We start from the raw sequence: 15,316 nt of genomic DNA on the forward strand, positions 1-15,316 counted from the left end.
TCACCCACAGGCCGTCCGGGACACCCAGACCTCCAGGGCTCCTGCCTCCGGACCTCCACCCTGAAGCCCCTCACAGGGACACCCAGAGCCAGGGACCCACCCTCCAGAAAACCCCAGGCTGCTGGTCCTCCCGGTCTGGGGGCCACGGAGGGCGTGCAGGGAGGAGGCTGGGGAGGCCTGAAGGACACCTCTCCCCCAGGCCTGGCGCGGGGCTCCTGGGCCCAGCACGAAGTGCACCCAGGGAGACCTGGGAGAGAAGGTGGGGGGAGAGCCTGCTGGTGCCCACCCCGTGGCCCCAGCACCAGCCCCACTCCCCAGTCCCTGCTCTCCTGTCCCCAGGCTGTCCCCGGATTTCACCTGGGGCCCTTTCTCCTCCTAGCTGCCTTCCCCAGCCCTGCTGAAAAGCCTGTGGTGCCCCCTGGTGGTTCCATCTGGGAAGGCAGGCAGCTTGTCACCTGGGGTTCAGAGGATGGGGCTGAGGCCTCTCAGGTCCCCATCCACCCTGCCCAGGCCCTCCACCCTGTCGCACTCCCCGGGAAGCCTGGCCCTGACACTGCTGGACTCCACTGCCCTGACCGCCTTCCACCTGCTCCAGCCACTTCGGGAGCCCTGGAGAGCTGGGCCACGCTGGCCTCCAGCTGGGGGTGTGAGCAGAGAGTTAGAAACATCAGCGTGGGGATAGGGAATAACGTTGCATCCTCACACCCCCACCCTGTGGAGGTTCTCTCTCCACTGCACACGTGAGGACTTGGGCTCAGGGAGACTAAATCACTTGCCCAAGGCTGCATGTTAGTAAATGGTGGCACTGGGACTGAACTGGCTCTCAGGACACCCAGAGCTCCCCGCTGTGGAGTTGTGGCCCCAGCCCCAGGACAAACCCGAGCCCTGGGGGAAGATCAGAAAAACACTAAACTTGGAGTTTGAACTTAAGCCCAGCTCGGCCACCTACTTCTGTGAGCCCCGGGCACGGCGCTCTCCTGCTCTGGGCCGCATCTGCCCCCTGTGCAGGTCAGAACAGACAATCTCCACGGGCTCAGGGTCCAGGCTGGGATGGCTGCAGCACACCTCGGCTTGCCCAGGTAACGGGCCGCCCACAGAGGGTGCTGAATGAAGCCCTGGCACATTTCTGGAGACTTGAGGGCATCTCCTAGGCCTCTGAGCCCACCCTCAGAATGCTCTTCCTGTGCCTCTCTGCCTGGAACACTCTGCCCTCCAGGTCAGCTCGGGTCCCTGGCCCCACGCGCCTGCACCTCATATGGAATATGGCACCGATGGTTAAGTTGGCCCTCTGGTAAGCCTCACGGAGGTGGGGGGCTGTGAGTGGGTGCACAGGGCTTAGAAGGGTCCAGGACCCAGGTTCTAGGCTCAGCGCTATCACCAAACTAGTAGTGGACAAGGCCCTTCCCATCTCTGAGCCTGTTTCCTGTCCCCACTTTCCTGGACTGGAGGAAGTGGTCTCTGAATGATGGTTCCGGACCTTTCAGAATCAGCTTGGGTGGGAGGTTAGGGGTACCCCTTTATTAAAATCAGATTTTCAGGCCTGACTCCAGAGCTAATATGTATATCCCAGAGGATTTTTATCATTATATCAGTGGTAACATTGTTAAGTACTCAGAATAACTGAAATGCACTGAAATTTGGGAACTACTGCTTGTGGTGTCCCTACCCACCCCTCCCTGACCCCCAAAAAAACAGTGTACATAATTTGTAGATCCAGGGCAAAATGCAAACGTGGGGAACTTTGTTCAAAAATTCTTAATACAAGATGGCAAGTGCAGATCATTAAAACAAATGAGGGGTCCTTCCAAGCAGGGTCTCCAGCAGCCCCAGCCCACCGTGCCTCCACTCATTCCAAGCGACCAGTCACCATCTCCCATCCCCAACAACCTGCCTCCACGCTTACCCGCATTCTCAGCAGGGGGTTTGCAAGGACTTGGTGAAGGTGGGGCGCCCCTAAATCACACCCTGCATATGCACAGCCCTGCAGGGAGCTAGAGCAGAGGCGCGGGTGGGAGTGAGGGGGGCAGAGCACACAGCGTCCCTACAGTCAAACTCTAGGGCATTAATGGGGTAACAGAACAGCCACAAAACACGCCTCATTTACTTTCAGGACAACCCCCAACACCTAGTTTTTGGAAAGAAAGCCATTAATATTTTCCCACACTCAGCTGTAGTGAAGTTTTAATTGGAAAAGCCAGCATTTACTTCCTCATTGCCAAACCCTCCCCGGAACTGTAGGGGCGGTGGCCCAGCCTGGATATCCTCGCGCATGGATGGGCGCTGGGAGGCTGAGAGTGGAGGGGCGCCCAGGAGAGAGGCAAGCGCGGGTGACGGAGCGGCAGGACCGCGGTGGCGGGGGCACGGCACTCCCTTCTCCCCCGTCCGCGGCGCTCTGCCCACAAGCTCCGCGGGCTCGGCCGGACCTTCCCGCAGCCCCTGCGCCGTGGCCCCCAGCGCCGCCGGGTGCACGGCGAGCGGCCGGCTCTGCAGACCCACGCTGCTCCGCGCCGGAAGCGACAATAAAACACCCACGAGGAGCAGCCCTCTGCGGCCACAGCCCGGGCTTGGCGACGGGCCGCGGCGGCTCCGCTCGGTCGTCACCCGGCAGCGAGGGCCGCACCGGCGGAGCGCCGGGAGCCTGGGACACACACGCCGGTAAGGGAGCCCTGCAAGCCAGCCTCGTGAGAACCCGGGGCACGCAGCCCGCACGGCCGGGAAGGCGGGGCGAGGGGCGCCAGGGCAACGGGGTCTGTTTGGCTGCTGACGTGTCCTCTCAACCAATGAGGGGAAAGAGTGGGCAGTGTGGGCTGTGCCGGCTGGTGGAGGCGGGGCGCTGGGGGCGGGCGCTTTTTCCGCGTCCTTTACTCATTTTTCCCTAGATGCTTACCTTTTCCTCAGTGATTTTAAGGGATCTCTAATTATGGACAAGAATTCTTTGACATATATTTGTACAGCAAATCATTCTGTGAATTATTTCACATTCTTTGTTGTCAGATGAAAACACATGCCTAATTTATAGTCAAATTTATAATCTTTTACTTTATCGCTATAATTTTGACATCTTGCTTAAAAAATCCATTCCTACCTCAAAGTAATACAGATGGTTAGCATCTCCTAAGGTTTATGTTTCACCACTTATGTATAAATTTTTTAATACATCTGGAATTCATTATATATCGTATAAGGTAGCGATTCAATGTCACTTGGATAACCAATTGTTCTAGAACAACATATTAAATAGTTCTTCATCCTTCCCAATTGATTTATAGTGCCCACTGGGTCATAAATCAAGTTTCCACATAGGCATAGGTCTGTTCTGTTCTACATGTCTATTGTTACACCCAAACCTCACTGCTAAATACTATACAGAGATAATAAATCTTGATGTCTGGTAGGGCAAGTTTCCACCTTTCTTTTTAATTCTTCTTCAGAAATGTCTTGACTTGTTTTGACTCTTTGCTTATCCTACATTTTGGAATCACTTTGTTCATCTGCATGAAAAACCCTTCTGGGATTTTTATCTAAAACGCATTGAATCTATAAATGAATTTGGGCAGAACTGACATCTTTGTTGTATTAGCTTCCTGTCCAGGAACAGAGTATATCATTTACATATGCCTTTTAAATTTTTTCCCAATACAATTTTATAATTTCTCCATGCATATTTTGTACATCTTTTATTATATCTAGTCCTAGGTATTCCATATTCTAAATGATATCTTTTTAAAGTTACATTTTCTAATTGAGTATAACTGTTTATGGAAATTTATATTCCATATTTGTATATTGATTATTTTATCCAGAACTCCTAAGTTATTTTATTAATTTCTATAATTGGTAGATTACTTTGCATTTTGTAGACAATCACATCATCTGCAAGTAATGCTAGCATTGTTTCTTTCTTTCTAATTCTTATGTGTTATTTGTTTTTCTTGCACTGACTAGGACCCCCAGTACAATGTTAATTATAAATGATGACAAGTAGGCATTTTGTCTCACTTCTGATTTTAAAGAGAATGCTTTCAGCATTTCAACATCAACTATGATGTTTGCGGCAGGTCTTTGTAGATGCTCTTAGTGGATGTTATGGCTATGGACATTGATTTCTCCTCCTAGTTTGCTGAGTCTCTTTTTAAATCACAGTAATAGCAAACTTCTATTACCCATGCAATGATTGTTCTAATGCTTTACACATACGAATTATTTTAATCCTCACAACAAACCTGTGAGAAAAGTACTATGATTATCTTCACCTTTATAGATGAGGAAGGAAACTGAAGCTCAGAGATATTAAATAACTTGCTGAAGGTTACAAAGCTCTTAATGGCATAGTGAGCATTCAACACCAGGCAGTCTGTCTCCAGAGCCCATGTCTGCAACTCTCTCTCCTACCTCTCACTGGGTGTTGAATTTTACTGAATCCTTTTTGTGTATCTATTGAAATTCTTGTATGGTTTTCTCTTTCATTTTATCAATGTGGTGAATTATGTTAATCATTTCTCTAATATTAACCCAATATTACAACTCTGGAATAAAGTGATCTTGGTCTTAATTGATCACTTGATCTTGGTATAAACATTTTTGCTTCATGTTGGATTCAGTTAACTGATATTTGTTAAGGATTTTGCGTCTGTACTAATAAGTTAGATTGACCTGTGACTTTCCTCCTTTGTACTGTCCTTCTGGTTGTGGCATCAGGGTAAGGCTAATCTTGCTTAATAAATTGGAGAGTAATGCTTATTTTTCTTTTCTCTGGAGAAAATTGTAAATATCATAAATGTTTCTCAAACATTTGAAAGAACTTCTCATCTATCAGGCTGGTGTGCTGTTTCCCTTGCAAGAAAATGCTAAGCTATCAACTGAATTTTTTCAGTGATATAGGACTTTTCAGGTTTTCTATCTCTTTGAGTCTATTTTGGTAAGTGATTTTTTTTCCCCTTAGGAATTCACACATTCCATTGATTTCAGCTGTGTTAGCATACAACTTTAAATATTTTCCTTCGCTGCTGAATCTGTGTGTTCTATTTTTCATTGTTTATTCTTGCCATTTCTTTTTTCCCTTGATTAATCATGACAGAGGTTTGTTAATATTATTAACCATTTAAAAAGATAATCTTTGAATTTGATTATCCTCTCCATAATGAATTTTAATTAATTAACTTCTGCCCTTTGTTGTTTTGGTTTTAAGCTCTTTAAAGTTATTCTCCTTTCTCCCCATTTTTATAAAGTTATTTGCTATATTACTCAGGATAGGCTAACTGCCATGACAACCCCCAGATCTCAGCCTAATGCAGTTCAGGTTCATTTCTCACATCACAGTCCAGTGTGAGCTGGCCACTGAGGAGCTTGCTCTACCTGGAGTCATCAGGAACTTGAGTGCCTTCCATCAGATGGCTCCACCACATTCTAGAGTAAGGGTCCTACAAAGGATTGTTTGCATCTAGCATCTAGAGGATGCTTGCACAGGAAGTTTTAAGGGTCAGACCTGGACGTTTTGCACATAGACAATATTCTACTGGACAGAACTCAGTCACACAGTCATACCTAATCATGGGAGGCTGGGAAATCGTCCCTGACGCAGATCCTTTCCTCATTAATTTTGAGCCTTTTTTGTTTTTGTTTTTTTAGAGAAGGCATATAAGCTATAAATGTTCTTCTCCATTTGATTTTCACTGGATTCTATAAGTTTTGATATGTACTTTATTATTATTACTCAGTTCTAAATTTTTTTCTTTTCCATTATGGTTTTCTGCTTGAATCATTAATTGTTCAAAGGTATATTTTGAAATTTCCAGTTGTATGAGCTTTTACATATGTATCTTTTATTACTGATTTCCAACTTAATTGCACTGTGGCCAGACAATGTGGTCTCTGAAATAGATGAATCATTTGGAATTTGTTCAGGCTGGCTTTGTGACCTAGTACATGGCAATTTTCACAAATTTTTCGTCTGTGCTTCAGAAGAATGCTATTCTCCATTCATTGAGCACAGTGGTCTGTGTTTACTCATTAAGTTCATTAAGGGTGCTGTTCACATCTTCTGTATCTTTATTACTTTTTTGCTTGATATATTAACTACTAAAAGAAGAATGGTACAATATCACAATGATTCATTTTTCTTGTAGTTCTGTTAATTTCTGCTTTTGATGTTTTGTGGAAATATTTAAACATATTATAGGGCTCTCTTTTTAGATGCATGACAGTTCAAAACTTATATTTTCCTAGTGAAGTAGACATTTAAATGTTGGTAATGACTCCATTATCTCTTCTAACAGTAGTCTTTTTACAGATCATTTTTATCTGCTACCAATATAGTTCTATCAAGGGTTATGTCTTGTGTATTTTTTTTAGTTTTAGTTTTTGGCTAATAATTACTTGAAATATCTTCGCCATTCATCAGCTCTATCTTTTTGGGTCCTGTGTTTAAGTGTCTTTAGTAAACAGAATACAGCTGGGTTTTGATAATACAGTCTGATGGTCCTTGTCTTTTAACTGGTGAATTTAACTTATGTTATTTGTGATGACTGAGGTGTTTCTATTATTTATGTTTGTCCCAGTACTTCTGTTTCCCTCCCTCCTCCGCTTCCTCCTCCTTCCTTACTTGCCGTCGTTTGGATTGAAGTTATTTTTCACTTTCCATATTTTGCTCTGAATCTATTATTTTTGTCATTACTCTAGTTATTCTTACTATGTTTAATAAATATTAAACATAAATGTTTAAGTAATATTCTTACTAAGTTTAATAAATATCATCATATTTTACCTCTGATCATTCCTTTCCCAAATTACATCTGATTTATGTCCAGTATTTTAGTCTATCATATTAGTAAATGTCATTTTTTACACTGTGAAACTTCCCCAGCACATACCTTTTTAGGATTGTAGACTAATTTGCTGTAGTAATTTAGTCTGCTTTACTAAAGCTTCTTATGGCCTTTGGACGCCCCCTAGTGGCCAAATGCTAGACCTGAAAAAGCTTTTTGCTCGGCTGAAGTGTTCAGGTGTGAAGCATACTCGTTTGCAACTTACTTTAAAATATATAAAAAAACATAAAATGGATCAATGGATGAATTGAGAGATGCATCAATGGTTCTATATGTGAGGGAGTAAATATGGTAATGGGTTAGGCAACTATTATTCTTAACTTACCAAAGAGGAATCAGACATAGGCTAAAGAGCTTGCTGGGGTCACACAACTAGTTAGTAACGGACCTAGTCTTCAGTCCCTTGAATTCGTGCTCAGATTCAATGTGCTTGACTGGCAAGGGCTTTTGGGCTTTGTTCAGAAGTGGATGAAAATGCCATAACTGCTCCCCCTGGCCCTCATATTCTGCCCTGGTTATAAAAGTCTGCGAGGCCCCTCCCAGGGACACGCTGCTGGGCAGGTTGGACTGGAGGGAGGAGCAACAGCTCCTGGGCTGGCTGCTGGCCTGGCTGCCCTGGGATGAGCCCAGCCCTCTGCCAGAGCTGCGCCTCAGCTGCCCATGGGCCCCTGGAGCACTGGCATGGAGCTCACCTCGCTGCTGGGGGATGTACCAGGGCTGGCAGGTGTCCGAGGGTGTGCTGGCCCCCAGCTCGTTCTTGGCCACCATGCGGAAGTGGTACTGGCACCCCGGGAGGACCCTTATGAGGGTGTAGCGGTTGGTTTGCATGTGGTCGGCCACCAGGAGCCAGGGGCCGTGTGCCACGGAGCATGTGAACACAGTGTAGTGCAGAGGGATGCCCTGGGCCTCGTCCGGTGAGCACTCCCACTCGGCCGTCACTGTCCCAGGCACATTCTCCTGTAGGCAGATGGGTCCTAGTGCCTGAGGGTGCCCTGCAAGAGAGAGAGGGTACAGGGGGCCGAGTGCGGGAGGCCTGCAGAGCTCCTGGAAATGCCCATGGGGTGTTGCCAGGCCCTCACCCAGGGCCCAGGTCTTCCAGGGTCCTGGGAATGAAGTCTAGCTATGAAGGTGGCTGGAGCCAGAGGGAGTTTGGCCCTGGACACACAGTTATCTCAGAGGGTGCGAAACCTCTCCAAAAAGAGTCATTTACGTTGGTTTGCATGTAAAATGACACAGGGCACAGAGGGCATTCTGGGCAGAGTCGGACATCCAGCTGGCGCGGCAGACCCCATTGTCGCTTGCTCATCATTGCTGTGCTACAGAAGCCACCCCGACCAGGGGTGGGGGCGTGTGGGGCTGTGTGGGAGTCCCAGTGGAGAGGGCCACCTCTACCTCATACAAGGACCACAGACAATCCTTCCCAGGGCTCTTTGGAGGAGATAATAATGGTGGTGACATTTGATCACAGACCCCAAATGAAGAACACCCAGGTCTGGTGAGGGGCTGTGGCTTAGCTGTCCCTAAAGCAGAAGAACAATGAGTCCCCTCCCCCGGGCTCTCTCTCTACCTTTCTCCTTTCTGTCCTCAAGCACACAGGAAGCCCCCAGGTGGTGTGGCCACCTTGCCTACCCAGGCCTGGTGCAACAACTGAGAGCTGAGCCCAGGCCAGATGGAGCCAGATGTGCCAGCCTAGGCCGGCCTCACCTGCCATCCTGAGGTGGAAGCTGTAGGCAGCCTTCTTGCCCTGCAGGCTCCTCAGCACCACAGTGTAGAGGCCACTGTCTGAGAGGCTGGCCACAGGAATCAGAAGCTGGGTAAGGACATCTGTGGTGGAGATCACACTTCTTCTTCTAGGCGAGGGCAAGCCATCCTTCTGCCAGGTCACCTCAGGCATGGGGGCAGCCTGAGACATGAGTGAGAGGAAGGGTGAGTGGGGGAGTTTTATGGAAGGGGTGGCATTTAAGCTGGGCCTTGGAGTAAGTGGTGAGAAGAGTGTTCTGGGAGAACGTCTGAGCAGAACCCCAGTGGTGGTAAGCACCTGCTTCAGGAAAGGCTGGTTGAGACAATGCAGGAGGGCATGGTAGGGCTGGTGGGGAAGGAGAGCAAGGTGGGAGGGGAAGCTGGGCCTCAGGACACCCACACAGACATCTAGAGTTTATTTTCTAAGCAGCGAGCTTCCACTGTAAGATTCTGAGCAGGAATCTGGATTAATTAGGTCTGGATTCCTGTGGCCAGGGGAGGTCTGGATGGGAGTGAGGGGGTGTGAACCATCCTGGTGCCCAAGATCAAGAGGAGGATGACTTGGGAGGAGTCCAGGAGGCAAATTCTGTGAGCTGGCCTAGAACAGTGGTGCCCCTGACCATGGGGAGGCCAGTCCAGCTGCCTGGATGGCCGGGCTGCCAACTCCCCATGAGACCCTTGGTACCAGCATCAGAGGCAGATGAGACTGCTAACAGGAGCTTGCCTCACGGGCTTGTTCTGAGGATTCAAGAATTAATAATGACAGGAAGCCCAAAGGACAGGGCTGAGGACACAGTAAACACTCAGGGTGTGTTAAATATTTGTGTTATCATTATCATCGTCATTATTACGGCCTATGAGTGAGGGACACGTGACTCAGTTAGAGCTGGGTTTGAGTCTGATGTCAGTGTACTAATTCCCTGAATCCTCAGAACAACCCTTTGAGATAAGTTACTGTTGTTACCCCCGACTGGTCAGAAAAGGAAGTTGGAACACAGACAGGTTAAGGTATTTGTCCCAAGTCAAACAGCTAGTGAGTGGTGATGCCAGCACTTGAACTCAGTCTGTGCTTCTGATCACAGCACACTGTGTCCGCAGAGGCAGGTGTGGGTCAGGTCAACCTGCCAAATGCAGGTCATGTGACTGCATGACACACATTCTGGAAATGAAGGGGATGCAGAGGTGGGGAAAAGTAGGAGCCTTAGTTTACAGGCGCAGTGCCCAACGCTGCCGCTAGAGGGATGTGCAGCCGGGAGCAGAAGGGTCCCCCAGCAGCCAGGGGACAGACAGCACAAGGCCCTTCACTGACGAGGGGCTGAGAAGCAACAGGGAAGAGGAGAGGACGCAGGGCTGAGTCTGGCTGCCTTAGCCACTCGGGACTTCCCTCCCCAAACCCCCTTAGTTACACTCACTTCAAAGGAGACAGGCACCGCAATGGTGTCCCCAGCTCTGACCATGAGTGACTCCTTTGTGCTGGAGTCCATGAGGAACCTGGGACAGACTGGAACACACAGGATGGCTGGTCACCTCCCTTCACAGCTGGGCCCCAGTCCCTGGTCCCCAACAAGGCAGGGCTGGAGGTGGCAGCGAATTGGTGCTGAGATCCCTGGGGCCGGGTCTCTGAAGGAAATGGAGAGGGAGCCGGGACGAGGCCCCGGGATGAAATCCCTGGAGCTCATGGAGGGATGCTGGTGGGAGAGGGCAGGGGCCAGGGAAGGGCTGCCATCAGGGAGAGGGCCGGGGCTCCGGTTGGTGGGACACGGGAGTGGACAGGTAACCCAACTCTTTTCCTCTGCAGGTGAGGGAACCCCTGATCCGAGGCGGGAGAGCCTGAGACCTCGTGGGGCTGTGGTTGGAGCCAGGACCAGGGTGTGAGGTCTGCACCCGGTGCAGTGCGCTTCTTATCACTCGCCTCTGTTATTGCAGTGACAGCCAGGGTCTGCTGGGGTGGCCCGGTATCAGGCTGGGCCAAAGAGTCGGCTGCTTCCAGCAATGAGAGCTCGAAGGGAGAGAGACAGTCCACCTTGGAGCAGCAGGGAGCCCGGACGTCCTCTCCTCTGGCCGGGAGCCGCGTGGGCTGAAGAGCACGGATCCTAAGCCAGGCCTGCCAGGCAGCAGCAAACCTGGGACAGAGCCCGGGCTTTGGGGCCAGGGCCACCTGTTTTAAATCCTGACTGCCTCACATCAGCAGTGAGACCCAGGACAAGCAACCTTGACCTCAGTCTCCTTATCTATAAATCAGGGAAAAACATCCTAACCTTGTAGGATTTTTCTGAGTTGTAGTGAGAAAACATTTTTTCAAGGGCCTGGCTAGCTCACTGCCTAGCTTTTCCTAGGTATTCGATAAAAGGCACCTGGCTGAGCTGGGAGGGCTCCTGTTTCAGCCCTGCAAGGGTGCTGCTCAGGCAGGGCCTGTAGGTGGAGGAAGGAGGTGGCACTCCCCAGCAGCGGGCATGGCTGGCACCAGAGTGTTCAGGGCAGTGGGCAGGCCATGGCCCCCATTGTTAACTGCTGTCACCTGCACAAAGTAGCCCTCTTGGGGACAAAGCCCGTTGGCTGTACAGCTCCACTGGCTCCACTGGAGACTGTCTGAGCCACGTAGCTCCACCACGTATTCCTTGGCCTCATCCCTGTCCTGAGTGTCGGGCTGGGTCCAGCTCAGTGGGATGCTGGTGAACCATGTGTCTGTGACTCAGAGATCCCTCATGGGCCCAGAGCCTCCTCGCCGGACACCACAGAAAGTCAGAAACGGCATCACCCTCTCCCCAGGGAGGCCACTCAGTGTAGATACTCATTAGTTTTCCTGTGGGAGGCTAGGAAGGCCTTTCGAGCGGGGATTCTGCCTGTAGACTTCCCTGATGCTCCTGCCTGGAACCCAATCCCCACTCTATCCCGCACTCCGCCTCCCCTGTGCACCGCAGACTGCAGCTGACCTCCTCCCGGGACGCCTCCCGGCTCACGGCACCCATCTACCAACCCGCCGGCCTCCTTCCCCTAACTATCCTTCTGTAATTCCTGTGACCTGCTATTTCAGTTGATGACCTCTTAGGCCCCAAGACCAGAATTCTGTATCTTCCTATTCTGATCTCTTAGCTCCTAATCAAGACTCCTCCTGGGCACTCAGCCCATACTTCTTCTCCCCTGTTAAATAAAGCGGTGATAACACAAGCCCTACCCACCCACAGGGATTCTGGAATAAACCAACGTGTGATACCCAGGGCTCCGGCTCCAGACCTGGCTGCACAATGGAGAATCACTTGGGGAGCTTTAAAAATACTGGCACCAAGCTCCCACCCCAGAGATTTGGATTAAATTTGGGGGTACAGCCTAGGCAGCAGGGTTTTTCTTAAAGCTCCCACAGTGTTTCTAAATATGCAGCAAAGGTTGAGAACCACTGGGGTAGGGCCACGCCTCTCAAGCTTCAGGCTGTGTACAAACCGCCTGAGGAATTTGTTAAAAACACGGATCCTACTTTAGCAGGTCTGGGGCAGGAGCTGAGACTCTGCATTGCTGAGAAGCTCCCGGGTAATGCTGCTGGTCCACGGGCCATACTCAGTAGCATGGGTGAGGACATGTGGTGATTGGGGGGTGATTCTGGCACCCTGCCTCTCCTACTTGTTGCCTGTCCCCTGTCACTGATAAGAGAGAGATTGACAATAAAATAGGACAGGTTTGGTGCCTTTGCAAGGACTGAGACACGTGGGCCAGCTTTCCTCACCCTTCCCTCCATTCCACACTCTGCTCTTTCTAGGACTAATACTTGAATGCCAACTGAACAATTAAACTTGTATAATGCTCTGTTCTTGCTGGGTTCATTACAACAGCAGGACACCTCCAGTGTGTCCTGTGGGGCTATAAAGGCGCCCTGGAGGTGCTGGCCACCTGTCCGATCCAGCAAGTGCCGAAATGTGCAGCTTGCCACTGCCAGGCTCCTAAGGGGCAGGGGTCTCCTCAGAGGCACACAGAGCAGCATTTTCCAAGCTGTGTACCTTGACGTGAAGTTACTGGTAGGTGTTTTGTGGAAAAGGTATTCTCTGCTCACATTTGAGAGATTTGGATGAAAGCAGGATAAGTTTCTCTCCTGCAGGACTTGGAAGTATCGGGCTGCAAGTCATAGACATCTTGGATCCCAGGTCTTTTCTGCCGACTCTGTCGCTCTCACAGTTTCTCTTGGCATCTCAGTAAACTGATGCTTCTGCGACCACGGGCAGGGAAATGCTACTCTAGACTGGAAGTTTCCCAAGGGCAAGACCAGGTTTAGTCACTGGTCCCTGGCACAGTGGGCAAACAACTACTGGATAGAGAACTGATGGTAAGGTTCCCCTGTGTTCCCCCTGCCCTGCAGGGATGGTAACTCCTCCCTGGAGTGAGTAGGTGGTGACAGGACTGCAACAGGTGGGCCAGGCTGGGGACTGACCTGCCAGAGGCCACAGAGTGAAGTGGGCTGGGGAGGGAGCTCTTCTGGTCCCCACTACTTGGCCCTGGGGCTGTAATATCTCAGTTAGGGGTTCAAGCCTCCTCTGGGCCCCTAAGATATGCCTTGTGGCCAGAGGCCTTTCAGCCTGTATTTTCCAGCCCTCCTGGCCATTTCCTCTGGGACCACCTCTGACGTCCCACCCGCCTCAGAGCTAGCGCCTGTTCACCCCCACTACCACCCTCATCCGGGGCTGGTGCTCTATGTTCCCATGGGGTCCCGAGCAAAGATGGCATCCGATGGGGGCCCAGGCTCTTCAGGGCCAGAGGGAGCCACAGCTGTGACCCGGAACGCATATTGACAGCCCTGCCACACGTCTGCCATGGTCCACCCCTTGCCTGTGGAGAGGCGACCCCGCGTCAGTCCCACCCAGACGGGACCAGTGACGTGCGGACAGACGGCCGGGTGCCTCGCATTTCTGGAGAACACTTAGCCTGTGGCCCAAGGGGACGAGGGCCCTGCTCAGGATGTCAGGGGCCCGGAGCCCTGGACTGGTTCTTGGGCGGTTGGTGGTCTTGGGCCAGTGCCTTAGTCTCCCTGGTTCTCTCTGCCTTACAGAGTTATTGTTGTATTTAAGTGAAAAGGAAGCGCTAAATGGAGTAGTCAGAAGGATGCCGGGAGTTCCTCTTCCTCTTTCCACAGAGGAGAAACTGAGGCCAGAGAAGCCTCAGCCAGAAACCAGGTCTCCTGACAATGTGCTCAGGGCGGTGGGCTGTTCTTTCTGATCTCAGAAAGCAGATCCTTGGAAACTGCTTGGTGGGGCTGGGGGCACGTCTCCCCACGGTGTGGACAGGGCCACTAGGATCTAGCGGGAAGAGAGCTGCTGGGATGCACCAGAGGGAGAGGGGCCGCGGCTGACAGCTCCGCCTCGGGGGCCTACACCCCGAGACTTCTCTTAGACTCGGTTTCCCACCTGGGCACGATTGGCATTGTTATCAGATAATTCTGGGTTCAGGGAAGTGGGGGCGGGGGCATTGACCTGTGCATGTTTAGCAGCATCTCAGGCTTCTTCACGCTAGATGCCACTTCCCACCTTCCCCCACTTCAGTCATGACAACCAAAAAATACCAGACATTGTCAAATGTGCCCAGGGGCAAAACCACCCCCGGTGAGGCCCGCGGCACTGAATTAATCAGGTACGGCCAGGACCCTGGAGCCGGGATGGCGTCTCAGGAACCTCTGGAGGCAGGGCGGTGACGCATCTGGCCTGCTAACCAGGCACTGGCTGCTTGTTCGCTGCCATCCAGGTGTCGCTCCCCTTCCTGCTCTTCTCAACCAGGTGGCCCAGGATGTGGGCACCGCCAGGGCCCCGCAGTGCCATCCAGGTCAGTGTGAGGCCCTGGCTAGAGGTAGACAGGATGGCTGGGGTGGAAGGGGGCCCAGGGACAGCTGGGGGCAGAGAAGGTGCTGGTAAGCCAGAGGCCGAGGAAAGGGGTCAGCTCATGAGGCAGTCCTGGGGGAGAGGGGGTGCGCCCCTGGGGGCACGCCACTGTCCTTTCCTGAGGGCCTTGGGGCTGAGCCGGCCTCCCTTGGGCCCTGTTCTGCCTGGGGCCTCGGAGTCTAGAACCAGCCCTGAGGCTCCCCAGCCTCAGGGTCCCTGCCAGCCACTCCAGATGGAGGGCATCTGGTGGAGGAGGGTGCTACCCCACCAGGCCCGGAGAGAGTGGGTCCTGCATGTCCATCCCCCGTCCCCTGCAAGGAGAGCCACAGGCGGGAGAAGCCCTGGAAAGCCTGCCTCCTGATCCAGACCCCAAATGCAGCAGAGACCAGAGGTCTCCACAGTACTCTGGAAGGTCCCCAAGGCCCCCTGGAGCCCCTCAGCCCATGGCGAGACCTGCTCATCCTTCGGGCACCGTGGAAAGCGCAGGGATTTACAACCAAGACCCCACCCAGCCACTCACCCTTGGGGGCTATGAGCACCTCCGAGGACTCCAGGGCCTCTCTGGTCCCTTCAGAGGTCACAGACCCCCAACAGAACATGTACTTCCTGCCCCCTCCACGCAGCCATCGGTGAAGGTAGTGCCATCTGCAGGGGACTCGCCCACCCTCAGCAACGTGCTCCTGCCGGCCTGTCGTCTTCTGCCATGTAGTGCTCCAGGGCCTGGCCCCCATCATCGCTTGGGGGCTGCCAGTGGAGGCAAACACCGGCCTCGCTGCAATCCTGCCCCTTCAGGGGGCCCTGTGGGGGCTGGGGCTTGTCTGGGGTCCCACCGAGAGGAGGAAGTCAGGGGGGAGAGTTGGAGGAACAGGAGGGAAGCGGTGCTGGACGTCCCCCTTC

At 51.7% G+C, this 15,316-nt stretch overlaps 1 protein-coding gene across 1 annotated transcript in view; it reads right to left on the minus strand.

Moving 5' to 3' along the window:
- IGFN1 (immunoglobulin like and fibronectin type III domain containing 1) overlaps positions 1–15,316 on the minus strand; it is a 26,854-nt gene continuing 11,538 nt past the window's right edge. The window contains 12 exon segments of the mRNA XM_073217734.1: positions 1–247; positions 577–638; positions 2,206–2,666; positions 7,517–7,816; positions 8,529–8,727; positions 9,977–10,073; positions 11,015–11,285; positions 13,239–13,376; positions 14,254–14,427; positions 14,940–15,032; positions 15,035–15,121; positions 15,124–15,237. Of these exon segments, the coding sequence (XP_073073835.1) occupies positions 1–247; positions 577–638; positions 2,206–2,666; positions 7,517–7,816; positions 8,529–8,727; positions 9,977–10,073; positions 11,015–11,285; positions 13,239–13,376; positions 14,254–14,427; positions 14,940–15,032; positions 15,035–15,121; positions 15,124–15,237 (2,243 nt within the window).

Source organism: Manis javanica, chromosome 11, assembly GCF_040802235.1.
Source record: "Manis javanica isolate MJ-LG chromosome 11, MJ_LKY, whole genome shotgun sequence".
NCBI classification, from domain to species: Eukaryota; Metazoa; Chordata; class Mammalia; order Pholidota; family Manidae; genus Manis; species Manis javanica.